At 33.3% G+C, this 16,099-nt stretch overlaps 1 protein-coding gene across 2 annotated transcripts in view; it reads left to right on the top strand.

Moving 5' to 3' along the window:
• The window catches only part of LOC125029133, a 50,445-nt gene extending 47,942 nt beyond the window's left edge, over positions 1-2,503 (top strand). For both annotated transcript variants that reach the window (XM_047618944.1, XM_047618943.1), the window contains exons 11-12: positions 1-7; positions 329-2,503. The exon at positions 1-7 is cut by the window's left edge and continues 161 nt beyond it. In XM_047618944.1, coding sequence (XP_047474900.1) covers positions 1-7; positions 329-484 — 163 coding nt within the window. In that variant the 3' untranslated portion in view covers positions 485-2,503. The remainder of the gene's footprint in view (positions 8-328) is intronic.
• The last annotated feature ends 13,596 nt before the right edge of the window (positions 2,504-16,099 follow it).

The raw sequence follows: 16,099 nt of genomic DNA, 5'->3' as shown, positions 1-16,099 counted from the left end.
CTTTAAGGTGGGTTTTTTTATACTACTTCTTTAAGTTTTTTGGTTATTTACTTTTTTTTTTTTTTTTTTGTTATATAGTTTTTTTTTTTTTTTTTTTTTTTTTTTTTTTTTTTTTTTTTTTTTTTTTTTTTTTTTTTTGGGGGGGGGAGGGGCGTTTCTCTTTTCTTTTTCTTCTCATGCCAATAAAAATAAGAAAAAAAAAACATAATCATCATTCCTATCTCAGTATCACCACTGAAGTCATTGCCCATAAACCCATTCATAGCCTATATTTGAACACCATTTTATAAGCACCGTTTAACATGCCTTTTCTTTGTCATTTTCGAAGGAACGGCTCTTCTGGGAGTTGGTGACCTTCCACCCACGTGACACCAAGCGCACGAATGCCGTCCTTGGGCCTTTCTTCGTGCATGACAAGTGGTATGACATCTGTGACACGGACATTAACGACTACAATGCATATCGCGTGAACAGGAAAAAATAATACGTCCGGTGTCCTCCTTTGAGATATATGTTTTTTTTTTTTTGTTTGTTTGTTTTTTTTACTGTTAAACTGAGAATATATTCATTGAAGAAATGATGAGAAATAGTTGAGGAACATCATGAATTTCTATTTGTTTTGAAATGAATCATAAACAAATTTAGGATTTGGAATACAGACATATTATTCCAAAATAAAAGACTGTCTTGAGGCTAAAGAACTCATACAATTTGTGTATTTGTGTAAGATCACTTTAAAAGTGGAAAAATCCTCTATCGTGTTAACATAATGTTAAGACAAATTACTGTACACACAAAACTTCTATTGTAGTCGAACGTAATATGGAATATAATGCGATATCTTATAAAATCGTTACTTTATGATTTTTATGTATCCGTTAGCAGGATGCTTACGACGTTTTCTTTTTTACTGTCACCAATAATTGTATTCCAAAAGTTCAGATTTGTAAGATTAATATACCCGAGTTCGTCTTTTATTTTGGGTTCATTGCTACAGGCAAACCTGAATCCATCTGATGGAATGACTTAGATATAACAATGGCATCTTTCATGGTGCTTCTCTTGAGGGGAAAGTTGGTCAGTCGATATTGGAATTGATATATGCGTCAATCGAATAAAAAAAATATCCTTTCGGCCATGAATTATACCGACCGAGTACGTTTTTGGTCCTTTTTTTTATTGTTTGTGTTTATCAATATTATTATAATTACGAGAGTGTTTTTAACAGGTGACAAATAGAGCCTTCGAATTTATGCGCACTCATTTTTTCTGATACACGCACGGCTGCTCATACACACAAACACAGCCGCACGCACACCCACACCCACACCCACACCCACATCCACATCCACATCCACATCCACACCCACACCCACACCAACGACACCCACACCACCCACACCCACACCACCCACACCCACACCCACATCCACATCCACACCCACACCCACACCCACACCACCCACATCCACACCCACACGCACACACATACATTTATTAGTTGTAACTTGACTGCAGCGAGTCTGATGGCCGTTGCTGTGATTAATGACAGAAAAGAACTCAGTTTTCTTATACACTGTGGATTATCAACACCAAATCTTTCCACAGTATAAAGAAGACTGTGTCCTTTTTAACGATTACTTTGTAAGAAACCCGTAGTAAAAAAATTACTACAAGACTCTTAGTTAGAAAATTTGTGCCAAATGATATATCAAGCTTTCATTTAATCTTTTCCTTCTGTGTCTGTGATATTAGTAATAATCATCAATCTATTACTTAGGGTTTATCTGTCGCACCATTTTCACTTAATGAACTAACAATGACATGTTTATTTTAATTTCAGTTAAAATACTGACTGATACAAACATAATAAATCATGCAAAAGACAACCTTCACTTAGAAGCTAGAATATTTTTTGTTTATCACTAATAGTAATGATAGAAAGTAATTTTCCATCCATTGATAAGGTGACCCTGTTATAAAATTACCTACTATCATTTGAAAGTTCTTTTCTTTTTCAAATCCTATGGCTTGAGGTTCAATGCAATTCGAAATTTCTGTGTAATTTAGTCGACTCATATCATAACCTTTTCCACTTTGACATTAATGGTATAGTTATTTTTTTCTCTCTCTTTGTCCATGGACCTTTACTTATGTATATTTAGTTTCTTGTTTTCAAATTTTATTTGGTTCTTGTTTTTTGGCTTTTGAAATGTAGGTTCTTTTTTATTGTTTCCAAAAACTCCTGAATTTCTTGGGAAATATGATTTGTGTGCAATAAAGATTACTGTAGAAAATAGATTAAATTTCTGAATGTGAATGTCAGCTTAATGGCACATAAAAAGTTTGATATTCAGTATCATAAATTTTCATTTGATTTTATTTATTATTGTCTTGTTCTATTTAACATGCTATATTTTTATTAACCATATTTTGACAATCAACTCAGTGAGTTAGCTATTATTATTAGAGTTAGAATGTTGTAAATAAAATTATTCAAATACCAAGATTTTCATTATCACTGCACAGAAAAAAAGAAAGAATTAATACCAATTTTGCATAAACATATAAGAGAAGAAGAAAATGGTTCATACTTATATCAAGACACATTTATCATCTTAAAGAAGGGGAAATGAATACCAGGGAAGATGGATTTACATCATAGTCCATTTTATTACACTCTATATAATATTCATTAAATGTCTGAAATCAACAAGTTCATGATATATCTACACAGGAAAGAAGAATTAACAATCTATAGGATTTATATGATTTTTTTTTTTTCATGATCAGTTATACTGCATTTTAATGAGATAGATTAAATGCAAGAGCAGTCAGTTACTATGCAATTTGTGTTTATCATAATTCTTACTAGTCTGGAAAAAAAACATTGGCATATACTATCAGGTCTAAAATCTACCAGAATTTGTAAGAAAAAATATTCATAAACTTCTTAATTTGCAGAACATATTTTGGTGCTAATATCCTAAAACTTCTCTCTGTAAGGCCTCTGAAGACATATAAGACTAGCATTGGTATAAAGTCAGCAAATAAATTTATGCTGCTATACACAAAACCTTTCTCATCAGCAGCTGTGATGATTAACTGTGATGAAACTGGTTTGCTTATATAATACAGCTACAGCATGGTAAATTTATTTTAATCAATTCCTTTTACTATTGAGTTAGATCAATCCAAAAGCTCAACCACTTATCTGTACAGCAATTTATGATTATACCATTTCTTATGTGCACAGACATTTTCTAAAACTTCACCTTTCTGATTAAATATAATAATGAACTAAAGAAATATAAGGTTAGTCAAAAAGTCACTGTACTTTTAATTTGGTTTTGAGCATTATATACTAACATCAGATACCTTCCAGCAATATGCTTTGATAAACAAGCAATCATTTACATAACAATTCCATAGTTGCAGGTGTCTAGTTAGGGATAAAAAATTACTTTTATATTTTTCCAGTATTAACTTTATTTATTTCTAGAGATAGTTACTGAAAATTTTTCACAAGGAATTTTATTGCAATGATGGAATAGTTCAGAATCACTGAACAGATACTGGAAGTACCTGTACTAAAATTGAAAGAAATACAGGCCTGAATTTCCTTTACAGAGAGGCAGAGGTGCATCCAATTTCATAATCTCAAGCTACTGATTAATTGGAAATGAAAGATATATTATAATATATATGCAAAATCTTGGTCAACATCATCCCAAGCACTCACTGTCCCTACTCAAAAAAAATTTCACAATATAATAAGAACTGAAATTAAATCTAAACTTAACTGAACTTGAGTATTGAGTGGGTTTAATTCAAAATCAAAATGCTCAGTGCCTTCATGATCATCTCTTTCCCTCAGAATGCACAACAGAAACATAAAGCACTAAATTATATGAACTTCAAATCATAAAAATGCTTTCTTATTTCTAATGCACATATATTGAATTGGCTTCCAAGACAGTAATATCCTTGTACCTTACTAAAAATCTCATATAGTAAAAGTTCAAATACTCTTCATGAAATAGACTGCAGACATATTAATCTTTTATCAGTTTCAATGCCCATAAATGAAATTATATAAAACTAACCAAATTTTGTTTAAAAACTTCCTTTTATGATATTAACTATTTTCTTTAAGTAATTTAATTAATTTCAGCTATCCACATTAACACTGCAATACCCTACTTTTAAAAAATCTCAAAATCCTTATCGTATAAAAACAGGATGAAGCTTTGCTAAAGTAGTGTTCCTAAGCTATACATTCACTCTTACATGGATGATACTTGTTTCCATTGATTGTCAGTACAAAAGAAAGTATATCTAACCATGTAGGAATTAACTTCAAAATTTCCCTTTGAGTTCTGGATGGCAGAGTTTTTCGTTTCACTTATCTAATTTTTTTATATAATTATTATTAACTCTTGAAAACAGCACCTTGATAAGGAGTCTACTGCAAAACTCCTCAAAAATAAAAATAATACATATTGACTTTAATTGAAAATGTTCTACATTCATTACTCTTTAGCTGAACAAGGAATGTGTAGAAAATTAAAAACAGACTAATTTTTAATTCTGATATATACTCACTAATAATAATAGATATTACCAATTTCAAACAAAAATCTTCAAAATCATAATGTCATCAGATAAACAACAACTAAACAGTCAGATATCAATCCCAATTGCAAAAATGAAAATAAAACCAATATACAGAGATGAATAGTGAAATCGAGCCTTAGATACAAGAGCTATCCCAGGCTGTGGTGTAGAGGTATTCACGTGTCATAACACATCAAGAACAATGGCTCTTGGTTTCCCAAAGTCCCTTTCATACACAAACAATTGAACACCTCTACCACACAGTACCACTGGAAAATCCTAAAAGGAAAGGTTCTCTAAAGATAGATACTGTAGCATACTACATGTTGCCTAATTAGGTTTCATTTATTTAATACTGCATATACTGGTTTTCATTTTGCCAAATATTTTATCTTCCATCACTATCAAAGTCTCATAAATTATCTTCAGACCCAATAAACAATAATGCACTGGAAAATAAATAACTATAAATCTCGCTCATATTTTGATGTCTACAAACTGAAACAATGGATCCATATATATAATTATGATATCCTTATTCATGTGTATATCAGCTTAGTATACAACAGAACATAAGAACTGAATTTAAAAGCGAGCCTCATAGAGTCATTTTAATGATATCAGTGAACTATTATTAAAACTACATGTTTAGACATCCTAATTATGAAGAAATGTTAATTACTGCATTTCTGAAAAAAATACATTAAAACTATTATTTCTATCAAGCTTGTGTGGCACTGTTTCATATGTTAATACTTACTCTCTTTGTACCCTGCTTGCAACACGTTTTCAGTAACAATAGTAAATGCGATTAAAGAGAATAGCTCTGACTACAACTAGTGTGAAAATAATCAGATCTTTTATAATCTCTATCATCAGTCCCCTATTCTTAGCTTATTTCAAATAATATGTATTTCTTTTTTCTTTTTTTCTTTTTTCAAATGACTAGTGGCAGATATCCCCTTTTTTCACAAGAAATGTTTAACTAAGGGAATATAAACATAGCTTGTAATATTTGACATCTTCTACAGTTGCCATATAGATTTCCTAGAACCTGATACTAATAATTGCAAGACCTTTTCCTTTTCCCTCTGATATCTTGACATTTGACAGTGTCAGTAAAGGTCCCTGTATAACTGGGATAATGTTTGTGAACATTCTTAAATTAAATGTATAAAGCCTCTTATTATTAAATTGAAATTTTGTGTACACTGTACTCAATACCTATTTTTTTATATTTTTTTTTTATTAGTAATGGGATAAGGAAACTTGTAAAAATTCCTTTCATACAAAAAACAAAATAAACCGATGTTGGCACCCTTCTTCACTTCTATTGCAAAGCATAAGGTCGAATAAATATTTCCAGTCCTGATAGGATTTTTTCCCAGTAGCATCTGAAACAAGCAAAAACATACGCCTGGTTGTCTTCAAGAGATGTGCTACAAAAAATAGGAATTTATTCCACTGCCCACCTGCCGTTGTTACAAGGATGGCAAGAATACATGCCATCTACACTGTCTCTTTTTGTTTATTGATTACCTGAACACATAGATAGATCCACAAGTGCTTAATCCACAAGCAGTCAAATTACTAGCCCACGTTAACCCTTTTCCCGATTTCAGAAAGATTCCTTTTTATTTTTCATTGCTATAAGTATTGATAATAACATTTTAATAATCATAATATCAAAAACAATAACATCATCAATATTAATAGCATTAGAAAAAAATACTTCTCCAAAACCCTAAAGGACAAGGGAAATCAGGTGAGGACATGCAGGCTTACTAATGGCTCCTTGGTGGCTGAGCACTTGTGGAGCTATCAATGTGCACTCAAAATTCACAAGAGTAAACAATTGTGTGATTACCTTGGCATCATTGGGTTAAGTTCTATATGGCTGTACGGAATAAAGTACAATGATGGGAGTAACAGCTTTACTTTTAGAGGAAGAATTAGGTTTTCGGTTTAGTTGTAGTCATCAATGCATTTTTTGTCAACTTGTTACTGTTTACTTAGTGTTTAGGTTCATGTGTATATATAAACATTGAATTCTATTTGTATCTGTGTATACAAATGAATTGCAAAATTAATTGTGTTTACTTTTAGAAATGAAAAGGCATGTTATCTTTTATAGAAACTACGTTATCACAACAAGCTATTCTGAATAAGGCAATTGCATGACAAAATTCAGTAACTAGAACTAAGCTCTCTATGACCCTTTGCATTCCTACTTTATTTATATTCTCCATCATAAGCAGTGGTTCTTAACCTTTTAAATACCATGCCCCCCTTTAGGAATTTGTCCTTCCCTCCATGTCTCCCTTGCATCTGTAAATAAAATTCCCTTCCAGATTTTAAAGAAAACTTTATGTATGTTTTGCTAGTCTTTTTAATGAGTATGAATAAGTGGCATTATAATCAAACTTTCCATTATGTGATCAGGCTCTCATTAATGGTTAATGGTTAAAAGCAAAATAAATGTGCTAGACATCTAAGGTCATGTAGCACTATAGTAAATGGTAGTGAAGGGTGGTTGAGTTAGTGATTAGTTGTCAAAGTTGGGCAAAGGAATTGACGAGTAAATGGGTTAAGGTTGGGTAAGGTAATGTATAGGGGTTAGATCAAGTGAAGGATGTATATGCATTTGAGGAATGAAAACAGGTTGTCAAAGCTGAAAGTGTGAGAAGTTGTGGGAGGGATCACGAAAAATCGGTCCAATTTGGCTGGGCTAAATAGATTATTTAAGAATTTTGTAGAGATGGGGGTAGTAGAAGGACGGGGGCATGTGGAAGAGGGAGTAGTGTTGAGGGAGGTAGTGTTATGGGGAGGTTGACAATAAGGTTGTAAGATAGTAATAAGGGAGGATGGGGTAGTTGATGAAGAAGGTTGTGGGGGTATAGTTGTTGAAGTTGAGCATGTTGGGAGTAGAAATGTCTCCTGGGGTGTTGATTACGGTGGATACTGTACTAGTCGACATTGAGGAGGGGGTATTAGTTGTAGTGTTCAGAGCCGTGGTCAAAGGAGAGCCTGGGGTCAGGGAATCGGGCGAGTTCGAATTGGTGGATCTATTTGATGAAGAGGCAAGCCTCATTGCCTCTAATAATGGTATGGTTAATGGTTAATGGTTATTGTTGGCCATGATAAGCCTGGAGTATGTTGGGGAGAGAAACGGTCCACCCCTCAGGGTCGCTTGAGGGGTAAGGGCTAGACAACTAAAGCAGGGGAATACCGTGCCCATGGCTCCCTCAGGCTGTTCAGGACTGGCACAAAGTCAGCCTTTCATCCTTTCAGCACGGCTCTCACACCTTAGGAAGTGGATAGTAGAAGGGGTTGGTGAAGGGACAGAAAGGAAAAAGTAGGAGGGGGGAAAAAAGACCATGCAAAATTTGTTGAGTCCACGGCTGAATCCCAAGGTTGGGGAGTTCCCCAGCATTGGGTCCAGTCTCCGCCTCCCCCACGACAACAACGGGCAAGGGATTGGGGGGGAGGCTCTCATTAAGAGAATAACAAAGATAGAGAAATTACTGTTATCCAGGGGCTCATGCCCCCTTTGGAAAATACTGAAGCCCTCCTAGGGAGGTGCACCCTTCAGATTAAGAACCACTGATCATGACCTTTAACTTTCATGTATTCTTCAATTCATATCTTTATACACATATATTAAGCTCAAATATTTGCTTCTGCTGTGATTTCTGGGTCCATTTCCTGTGAAGTTGAAATTAGACTTTCTATATTTCAACCCTATGACAAAAAGTAGTAAGAATGTAAAACCAGTCATAAACCATTTACACCCACTATAGGCAAATATAGATGTGACAGATTAGGGTGGGATCACTTCACATGGAGAATGTGTTTAAATTGTAACAGTAACATTAAAAATACTGTCAATGATTGTGGTGACCGTGATGATAATGGTAATCAAATAATCATAATACCAATTATCATTATTATAACTGATGATTATGATTATATTAAATTTCAACATCAATATCTGCAATTCAAAATAGTAAAATCCCACAACAGATATTACTATCAAAATAAAAATGCAAAATATTGAGGAAAAATAGAATTTTCATATCAAAAATCTACTTTCATTAATATCTACCTATTTTCATGCACATCCTGTAAATTCCATAAACAGTTTTCCGAATTCAATAATATCACTATGCCACATGCACAGCCAAGCAACCAACATAATATACTACATCAACATTTTATGAACTGATACGCACTTTATTAATTAGAAAGGCGGTTGCTTTATTCTACTTCTACAGAGATGCTACAAAGCTGTTTTGAATAAAAATAATGGCAATAGTCTCCTCCAGACTCTCTATTTCCTCTTTATCTTTATCTTCATTTTATAACCCTCACTCTCATCTCTTGGACTTCACTTTCCTTCTTTCCCTCTTTTCTCATGCCCTTATAATAATAGTAATAATATATTTATTATTATTATTGATATAATATTACCATTAGTATATTATTATTATTATCATAAATATTGTTATTATTTTGATAATGATAAAAATAATAATAATAATAATAATAATAATAATAATAATAATAATAATAATAATAATAATAATAATAATAATAATAATAATAATAATAATAATAATAATAATAATAACAATAATAACAATAATAACAATAATAACAATAATAATAATAATAATAATAATAATAATAATAATAATAATAATAATAATAATAATAATAATAATAATAATAATAATAATAATAATAATAATAATAATAATAATAATAATAATGGTAGGTACATTACTTTTGTACATGTCCCTTTTACCCATTTTTGTTTGATATACATGTTCCCTGTAGTTTTGTTTTATTAATTTTGTTTAAATGCACATGGCTTCGCAAGCATTTAGTCATCAAGAATTCAGTTACTAGGCTTACCTGTTAAATGAATTTCCAGGAAAAAGGTTGTTAATGTCCATGGCAGTATCAACTTTATCATCATTATTCTCATTACAATTATTTTTACATTATTAAAACATAAAAAGATTCTAGGATTGGAGTAAACAAGGGACTCGAGTAGGCCTGGTAAATTTATATGTAAACATTATTAATCAAACAAAAATACAGTGAACAGTGTGTATATATATATTTAAATATAATTATAATTATAATTATAATTATAATTATAATTATATATATATATATATATATATATATATATATATATGAACTGGCATTAATGTTTTTTTCTGTTAAAGAAATCAAACACAAAATGAAAATGCTTCTATTTCTATTTCTTTGGGTAAACCTGCACTTCCATTTAATGCCCGTACATTCCAGTGGTCATTCTAGGACCAACTAACAGACTTACATCATGCTGGATAATTAAAATATGATGACCAGAGACTTTCTGGCCTTAACTGACAAGTTACGAGTATTATTTCCCTTCTGATAGCGTCACTGATAATTTTTCACTTAGGTATGAGCTTCCCATACACTTTCATAAGTACCTCAGCTATTTTTCACAAATACAATGTCCCTTATTATGCCCTGAGTTATAATACCTTTATTAAATATGTACTTTCTTCATATTACTCTTTATCACATTTAAAAATCTCATCTCTGATAATCCTTCAATGTCTTATACTTGAGGGTTAAAAATATAATCCATGAATTATCCATGGTGTATAAATCAGCCATTTATTGTGCTTTATCTATATAATAAATAAAATTAAAAATACATAAAAACTTCTTCTCAAGTCACTTTCGACTTGGGTAAAAACTAAAAACAAAAACAAAAGGATAACAACAAGCAAGCCATATGATACAAGAAAGCACTCTATCAATAAACAAAAGATAGCCAAGCATTTGGTAACCAAATGGAGTCTCAGTCTCGCTGAAACACAAGATCTTCATCTGGACACAAATTCAGACTTTAATCCCGTAACTCCAGCCAATGCTATCAGAAGCACAAATTACAGTATGGAATATGTATAAATCTAAAATTCTTAAAATTTGGAAGAAGCAAACATATCACGTTGCTGAACAAAATATGCAAGGGATAGGTAAATATAATTAAATAGTAAACAAGTAAAATATAAAGAGGAAAGACAAAGAAGGTAAGTAGAGGTTTTAGAAAGCTGTAAGAGAGGCCAAAGAAATACAGGAAATACATCAAATTGGAAGCAGAATGTTTCAGGCAAAGTATTGCGTATGAAGATATTATGCCATAAATATATGTAATGATAAGGAGAAAATGCATAACAATATTCAATATTTGGCAACAAAGTAAGAAATGCATATGTTCAGCATACCCTTCCATTATACATCCAGTGAAGTTTCTAGGAACAAAATGTGGAAAAAATCACAACAGTACACAAGTAACATAGCTAAATGACACAAAAATTTATACAAACAGAATATGACAGGTAAGTTCTCATTGAATCAAACAAATGCTTAGCAATCACTTCCAAAAATGCATTCAAATGGGGGCACATTATACAAATATTCATTTATATTTTATATATGTATGTATATATAATTCAAGATCAGCTAAAACACCAATATACCAATATACATATTTCTTTTTTGTCTTGCACATATACCACAGAAAAAAAATGGAAGGAAAAAGAAATAACTATTCTCCAACCATAACTCAAATAAAGTGAACTTATGGTTATCAGCATTACCAATACAGCACTAAACTGTACTCTCATTATCTGGCTAGACCTCATGCTGATGGCTGGGGTGAATGCAGTTCCAATTTCATTATCAATACCTCCATGTACATAAACTACGAAAACTGGCAGTAAGACGAGAATGAGACATTCTAATTGAGTGACATAGAGAAGTTGACACTCATTCAACACAGCTTCTGATATATAAACTTCAGAGTCAACAGCAGACTTTAAATGATCTTCATTAAACATGAATAACCAGATAACCTTTATAAACACATTTGAAAAACGAAACCTCAACCACCTATTCATTTAACCTGGGCCGAGAGTAGCATAATGTTTCTTTGTATCAAACACACTATGACATTAATAACTCTAAAAACATTTTTCTCGTGGCCTTATAATATTAGCGGAAGAGACTGTTGGTGTTAAACATTCTACACATGATAAATACCACAATGATACATATCACTGATTACCTCTTTTTTCCTCTAACACTCACTTTCATTATTAAAATACATTAAGTAATACTGCCTTTAACTGATTGGTAAGAACTCAATTTATCATTATCATTAATTATGAGTATCACTTCTAACAATGGAAGCAAATAGTACTGTAGACATTGTGTATCATTACCTTTCAGTCATACACAAATTTTGATTGGCAACTTGCTAAGTCACACAAAACACAATGTCTTCCTCTATTTCTCATGTTTGAATATTAAACCTTATCTGCTAAATAATTTGGTATTCTTCATTTCACAGAGGAGTCATAAAGTCTCCTTTACAAAGAACTTATAAAAAAGCAAACATATAAATTTAAAACCACAGACTGCTAAGACAGTTCTGAATTTTTCATTGCATTTATTAACTAATGACTTTACATTCTATTCAACACAGCCAAAAAATCTAAAAGTAACCATTCTCTACAACAATTGCATAATTACCATTTGATTAAACAATAAATAAAAGATAATAATAACAGCACTAGATATAGGAAATACAGTGATATGGACATGGAATGTTTTTTAAAAATTAGTCCAGTTTAGCTGTGCAAAACAGAAATTTTGTCACAAATGCACAGATCCTCTATTTCAACTTATGAATTTATGTGCTTACAATATAATGAAAAGAATTCTAGTAATAAGTTGAAGATTTGGGTAAATGCAGAACACAAAAGGGTCCTGTTCAACAGTAGCACACAGATTTGTGTAGACATACACACCTCATAATATCAACATCCCAGCCATCAATACACTTAACTTTTACTCAATCATTAAGCAATCTATGCCATAACAGCCTGGCTTATATAACTTATATATTCTATAAACAATTAAGTCTTTGGAATAATACAAAAAACTGACTCTTCTTCATCAAGTTGGATAAAATTATTTGCTACACTAAGAAATATGCAATTGCATATTCAACAGGTGCTCAAAAATACATAAAAGAGCTGTTATAAAAATATTTGAAAACTGCTACGAATTCTTTGGCATATAATCACTTCCTATGTATTTTATACCTGATTAAAAGTTATAGATGAAAATCACGGGTGTTTCAATAATAAAACTTGCTTTAAAATTAACAGCTTGAAATAACAAGGTTACATAAATAATCAATCCAAATTTCAGGATCTATGTATTAATGTATCAGCTATATATGAGAAAGAAAATCTTTCATTTTCTTGTATAATCATATTGCTAGCACTCTACTATGTGAAGCATCACAAGAGCAAATGTTAAAGAACACACACCTTGAGTCATGCAATGTAGATACGCAAGCTAAGCCCACTGCAAGCCTATCACCTTTTTCATCTAACACTCATTCCCTAGAGGCATCTTATTTTCCATCCAAAATAGCCATTACTTCTACTCAAAATCTATACTGGACGTATAGTCTTGTGATCTTAAATCTCTAAAGACAAGTTGCACTATTTTGTATTACAAACTAATGTTTGATTATTACTTACCATCAAATTATTTAAAAGGCCAGAATTTTAATCCCAGTTTGGCTCTTGATCAGAGGCCAAGAATATTTCTAACATAAACTGTGAAATACTCTGCATGGCATGAAGTACAATAGCTAATACTATACTCAGTGACAACTGAACATATTTTATTTCCATCAATTCCTGGGAGGGTGAATTTCCCACAGAATTAGAAGAACTACCTGAAGAAGTGGAGACTCCTGAGGGACTGTGTTCTCCAGACAGCTGTTCATGCAAGGATGGGGTTTCCTCACAGTCGTCAGTCCCTTCTTCTACCATGGATTTAGTAAGTGTCGCTGGGGTTTCAGCAAGAGTAGAGGGCTCACCACTTTCTGGAGAGTCTTCCGAAGTATTTGTAGGTTGATCAAGTGCTTCTACCGTCTCTGTGCTGCATTCCATTGACTGAGTATCAGGTACATCATCAGAGAACAGTTGCTGCATCTCCAAATCTGCTAAAGGACTGTCTTCTGGTAGTCTAGGAACCCCAGGCATATCAGAAGTAATGCTTAAGTAATCAGGAGTATCTTCACCAGTATATTTGCTTACCATATTATCCACTGAGGAATGTACAGGGTTCGTTAGCTGTGAACAAACGCTGAAATATTCAGCAGTATCATCAGCTATAGTGTGTGGAGTTATAGGTTCAGAAACAGTGTCAACTGGTGTACTAAGCTCTGAGAGTAAACTATAAGAGGAATGTTTACTGTGTGTCAGAGGTAGAGGTTGATCTTGAGGACAAAGACATTGCAAATTCAAACCTTTTTTAAACATTTTCTTTCCATCAATAAAACCTAATTCACTTTTGCTCCTATAATCAGAAGCAGCAGATTCAGTCTCATAACCTGTGTCAGATGAAAAGGTACTATTTAATGCACGACTGTCAATTTCAACTTGACTTCCAGGTTGATTAGCATCATACTTGTTCAGGTAAGGCTTCACTAATTTGGAAACTCTGTTAACTTTTGAATTTCTTAAAGGAGAGATTTCTGAGTCCTGGAGCACTCGCGGTAATGACTGACTCAATGATCGAGAAGGAATGGGAAGGAAGTCATCTACTGCCCAAAAATCATCATCTAAACTCCCAAATTTGTGTGCATCATCTTTTTTACTCTTTGACTCATTATCATCTTGTGGGAGACTCTTCTGAATCTTAGAATTGTCTTGCAGTTTCTGCTTTTTGGGTGATCTGTATTTCTTCTTGGGAGAGCTTTTCTTTTTTTTGGGTGAACTGTGATCTTTGTTTAAACTATGAATTTTGGGTCTGACAGACAGTAGGGCAGGATCATTTTCTTTATCACTGCTTGGAGACATGAGACTGTCATTATACACAGTCTCCTTATTCTCAAAGTTATGAGTAGGATTACTTTCAGTCTCTGAGTCCTGAGGCACAGACTGTAATACTATTGCTCTGGTATCTGTGTTCATGGAACAATCTGCTGATGTGCTCAACTTCAAGTCTTCAGAAGATTGTTTTTTTTCTGACTCTGATCTCTTCACTGTGAGTTCTCCTTCTCTTAACCTAGTTTGAACTTCTTCCACATCTTTATGATCTACTTGAAGAGAGTGGATAGTATCAACTACTGATTTAGTCTCTGCACTATCATCTTCCCTGTATGACTCAGAACTTGCATTCCTCTCTCTTAAAAAGCTAGTTGTGCTAGAAAAAGGGGACAAAACTTGGGTTTTGACTGACATATCATTTAGGCCTATGTCCTGCTTGGAAGGGGAGTCTGTAAAAGTTCCCTTATGCCTACATTCTGGATCAGAGTAGCACACAGCTACACGGAGTGAGTGCGGTCTCCTACGAGGCCAAGAAGCTGGCAGACTGGCAGGACTTCTATTCTGACCCATAAGTGTTACAAAAGATGCATTGTTACAAGATGTATTTACAACAGAGTTGTACTGCCTCTGAGGCACAATACTTTTGTCTGAAACTTGACAATTAATACGAGGAACAGAACCCAGATCAGGGTAGAGATTTGGACTGAAGGACAGAGGAACCACTTGACAGTCACTATCTAAATCATTACATAGGACCATTGTTTCCCTGGGTGTTACTGGTAGTGATGCTGACAAATCATTATCATGACATCTGACTTCATTCTCCAAACCCAGTGAAACTGCATGAGACTTTGCATACTCATTATAATCTAATACATATTTTTCTCCTCCAAAAGTTTCCAATGTATTTATACTTTTTGAAATAACTGGAAAAGGCAATACCTTGTTATATGAAATGTTTTTATTAACAGTATATCCTAAGTCATTTACAATTCCATCACTAATGCAGTCCTCATTTAACAGACCATCTTCTTGATCCAATAAAGGTTTAAGTTCCTCAGGTAAATGCGTCCAATTCTGCACTTCTTTGCTTGCTTGAGTCATGCTACAGATTTCCTCTTGCGGTGGTGAGGGCTCAAATGAACTATAACCTCTAGCAGAATGTTTTCTTATGGCCTGACACAAGTTTTCCCTTGCAGATTCATCAAAAACAGCATTACTATCAACATGGGTCACCATGCAGGCAGTTGTAGCTCTCATGCATGGCAGTATGCCAGCACCACAGTCACTGATTATCTCCGCCTGAGGCTGGATAGTTTCTGACACTGTGCAGCCTGCTATGGTTTCCCGAGTCATGGCCTCGGGAGAATGTTCGAGACATGGCACACTTTCATCATCGAGGACCACACTCCCCTCACATGAAAAACTGAAACACCTACCCCAAGGCCAGTTAACAAGACTTAAATCACGGCACAGCCCACCATTCCAGCACCGTGAGAGATGGGTCCTTGCAGCACTGTCCTTTCCTACCCCCCCAGAGAAGCAGCCAGCAGACATAC

The sequence above is a fragment of the Penaeus chinensis genome, chromosome 9 (genome assembly GCF_019202785.1).
Source record: "Penaeus chinensis breed Huanghai No. 1 chromosome 9, ASM1920278v2, whole genome shotgun sequence".
NCBI lineage: Eukaryota > Metazoa > Arthropoda > Malacostraca > Decapoda > Penaeidae > Penaeus > Penaeus chinensis.
Note: the sequence above shows the minus strand (reverse complement) of the source record. Positions and strands in the feature narration are given on the sequence as shown.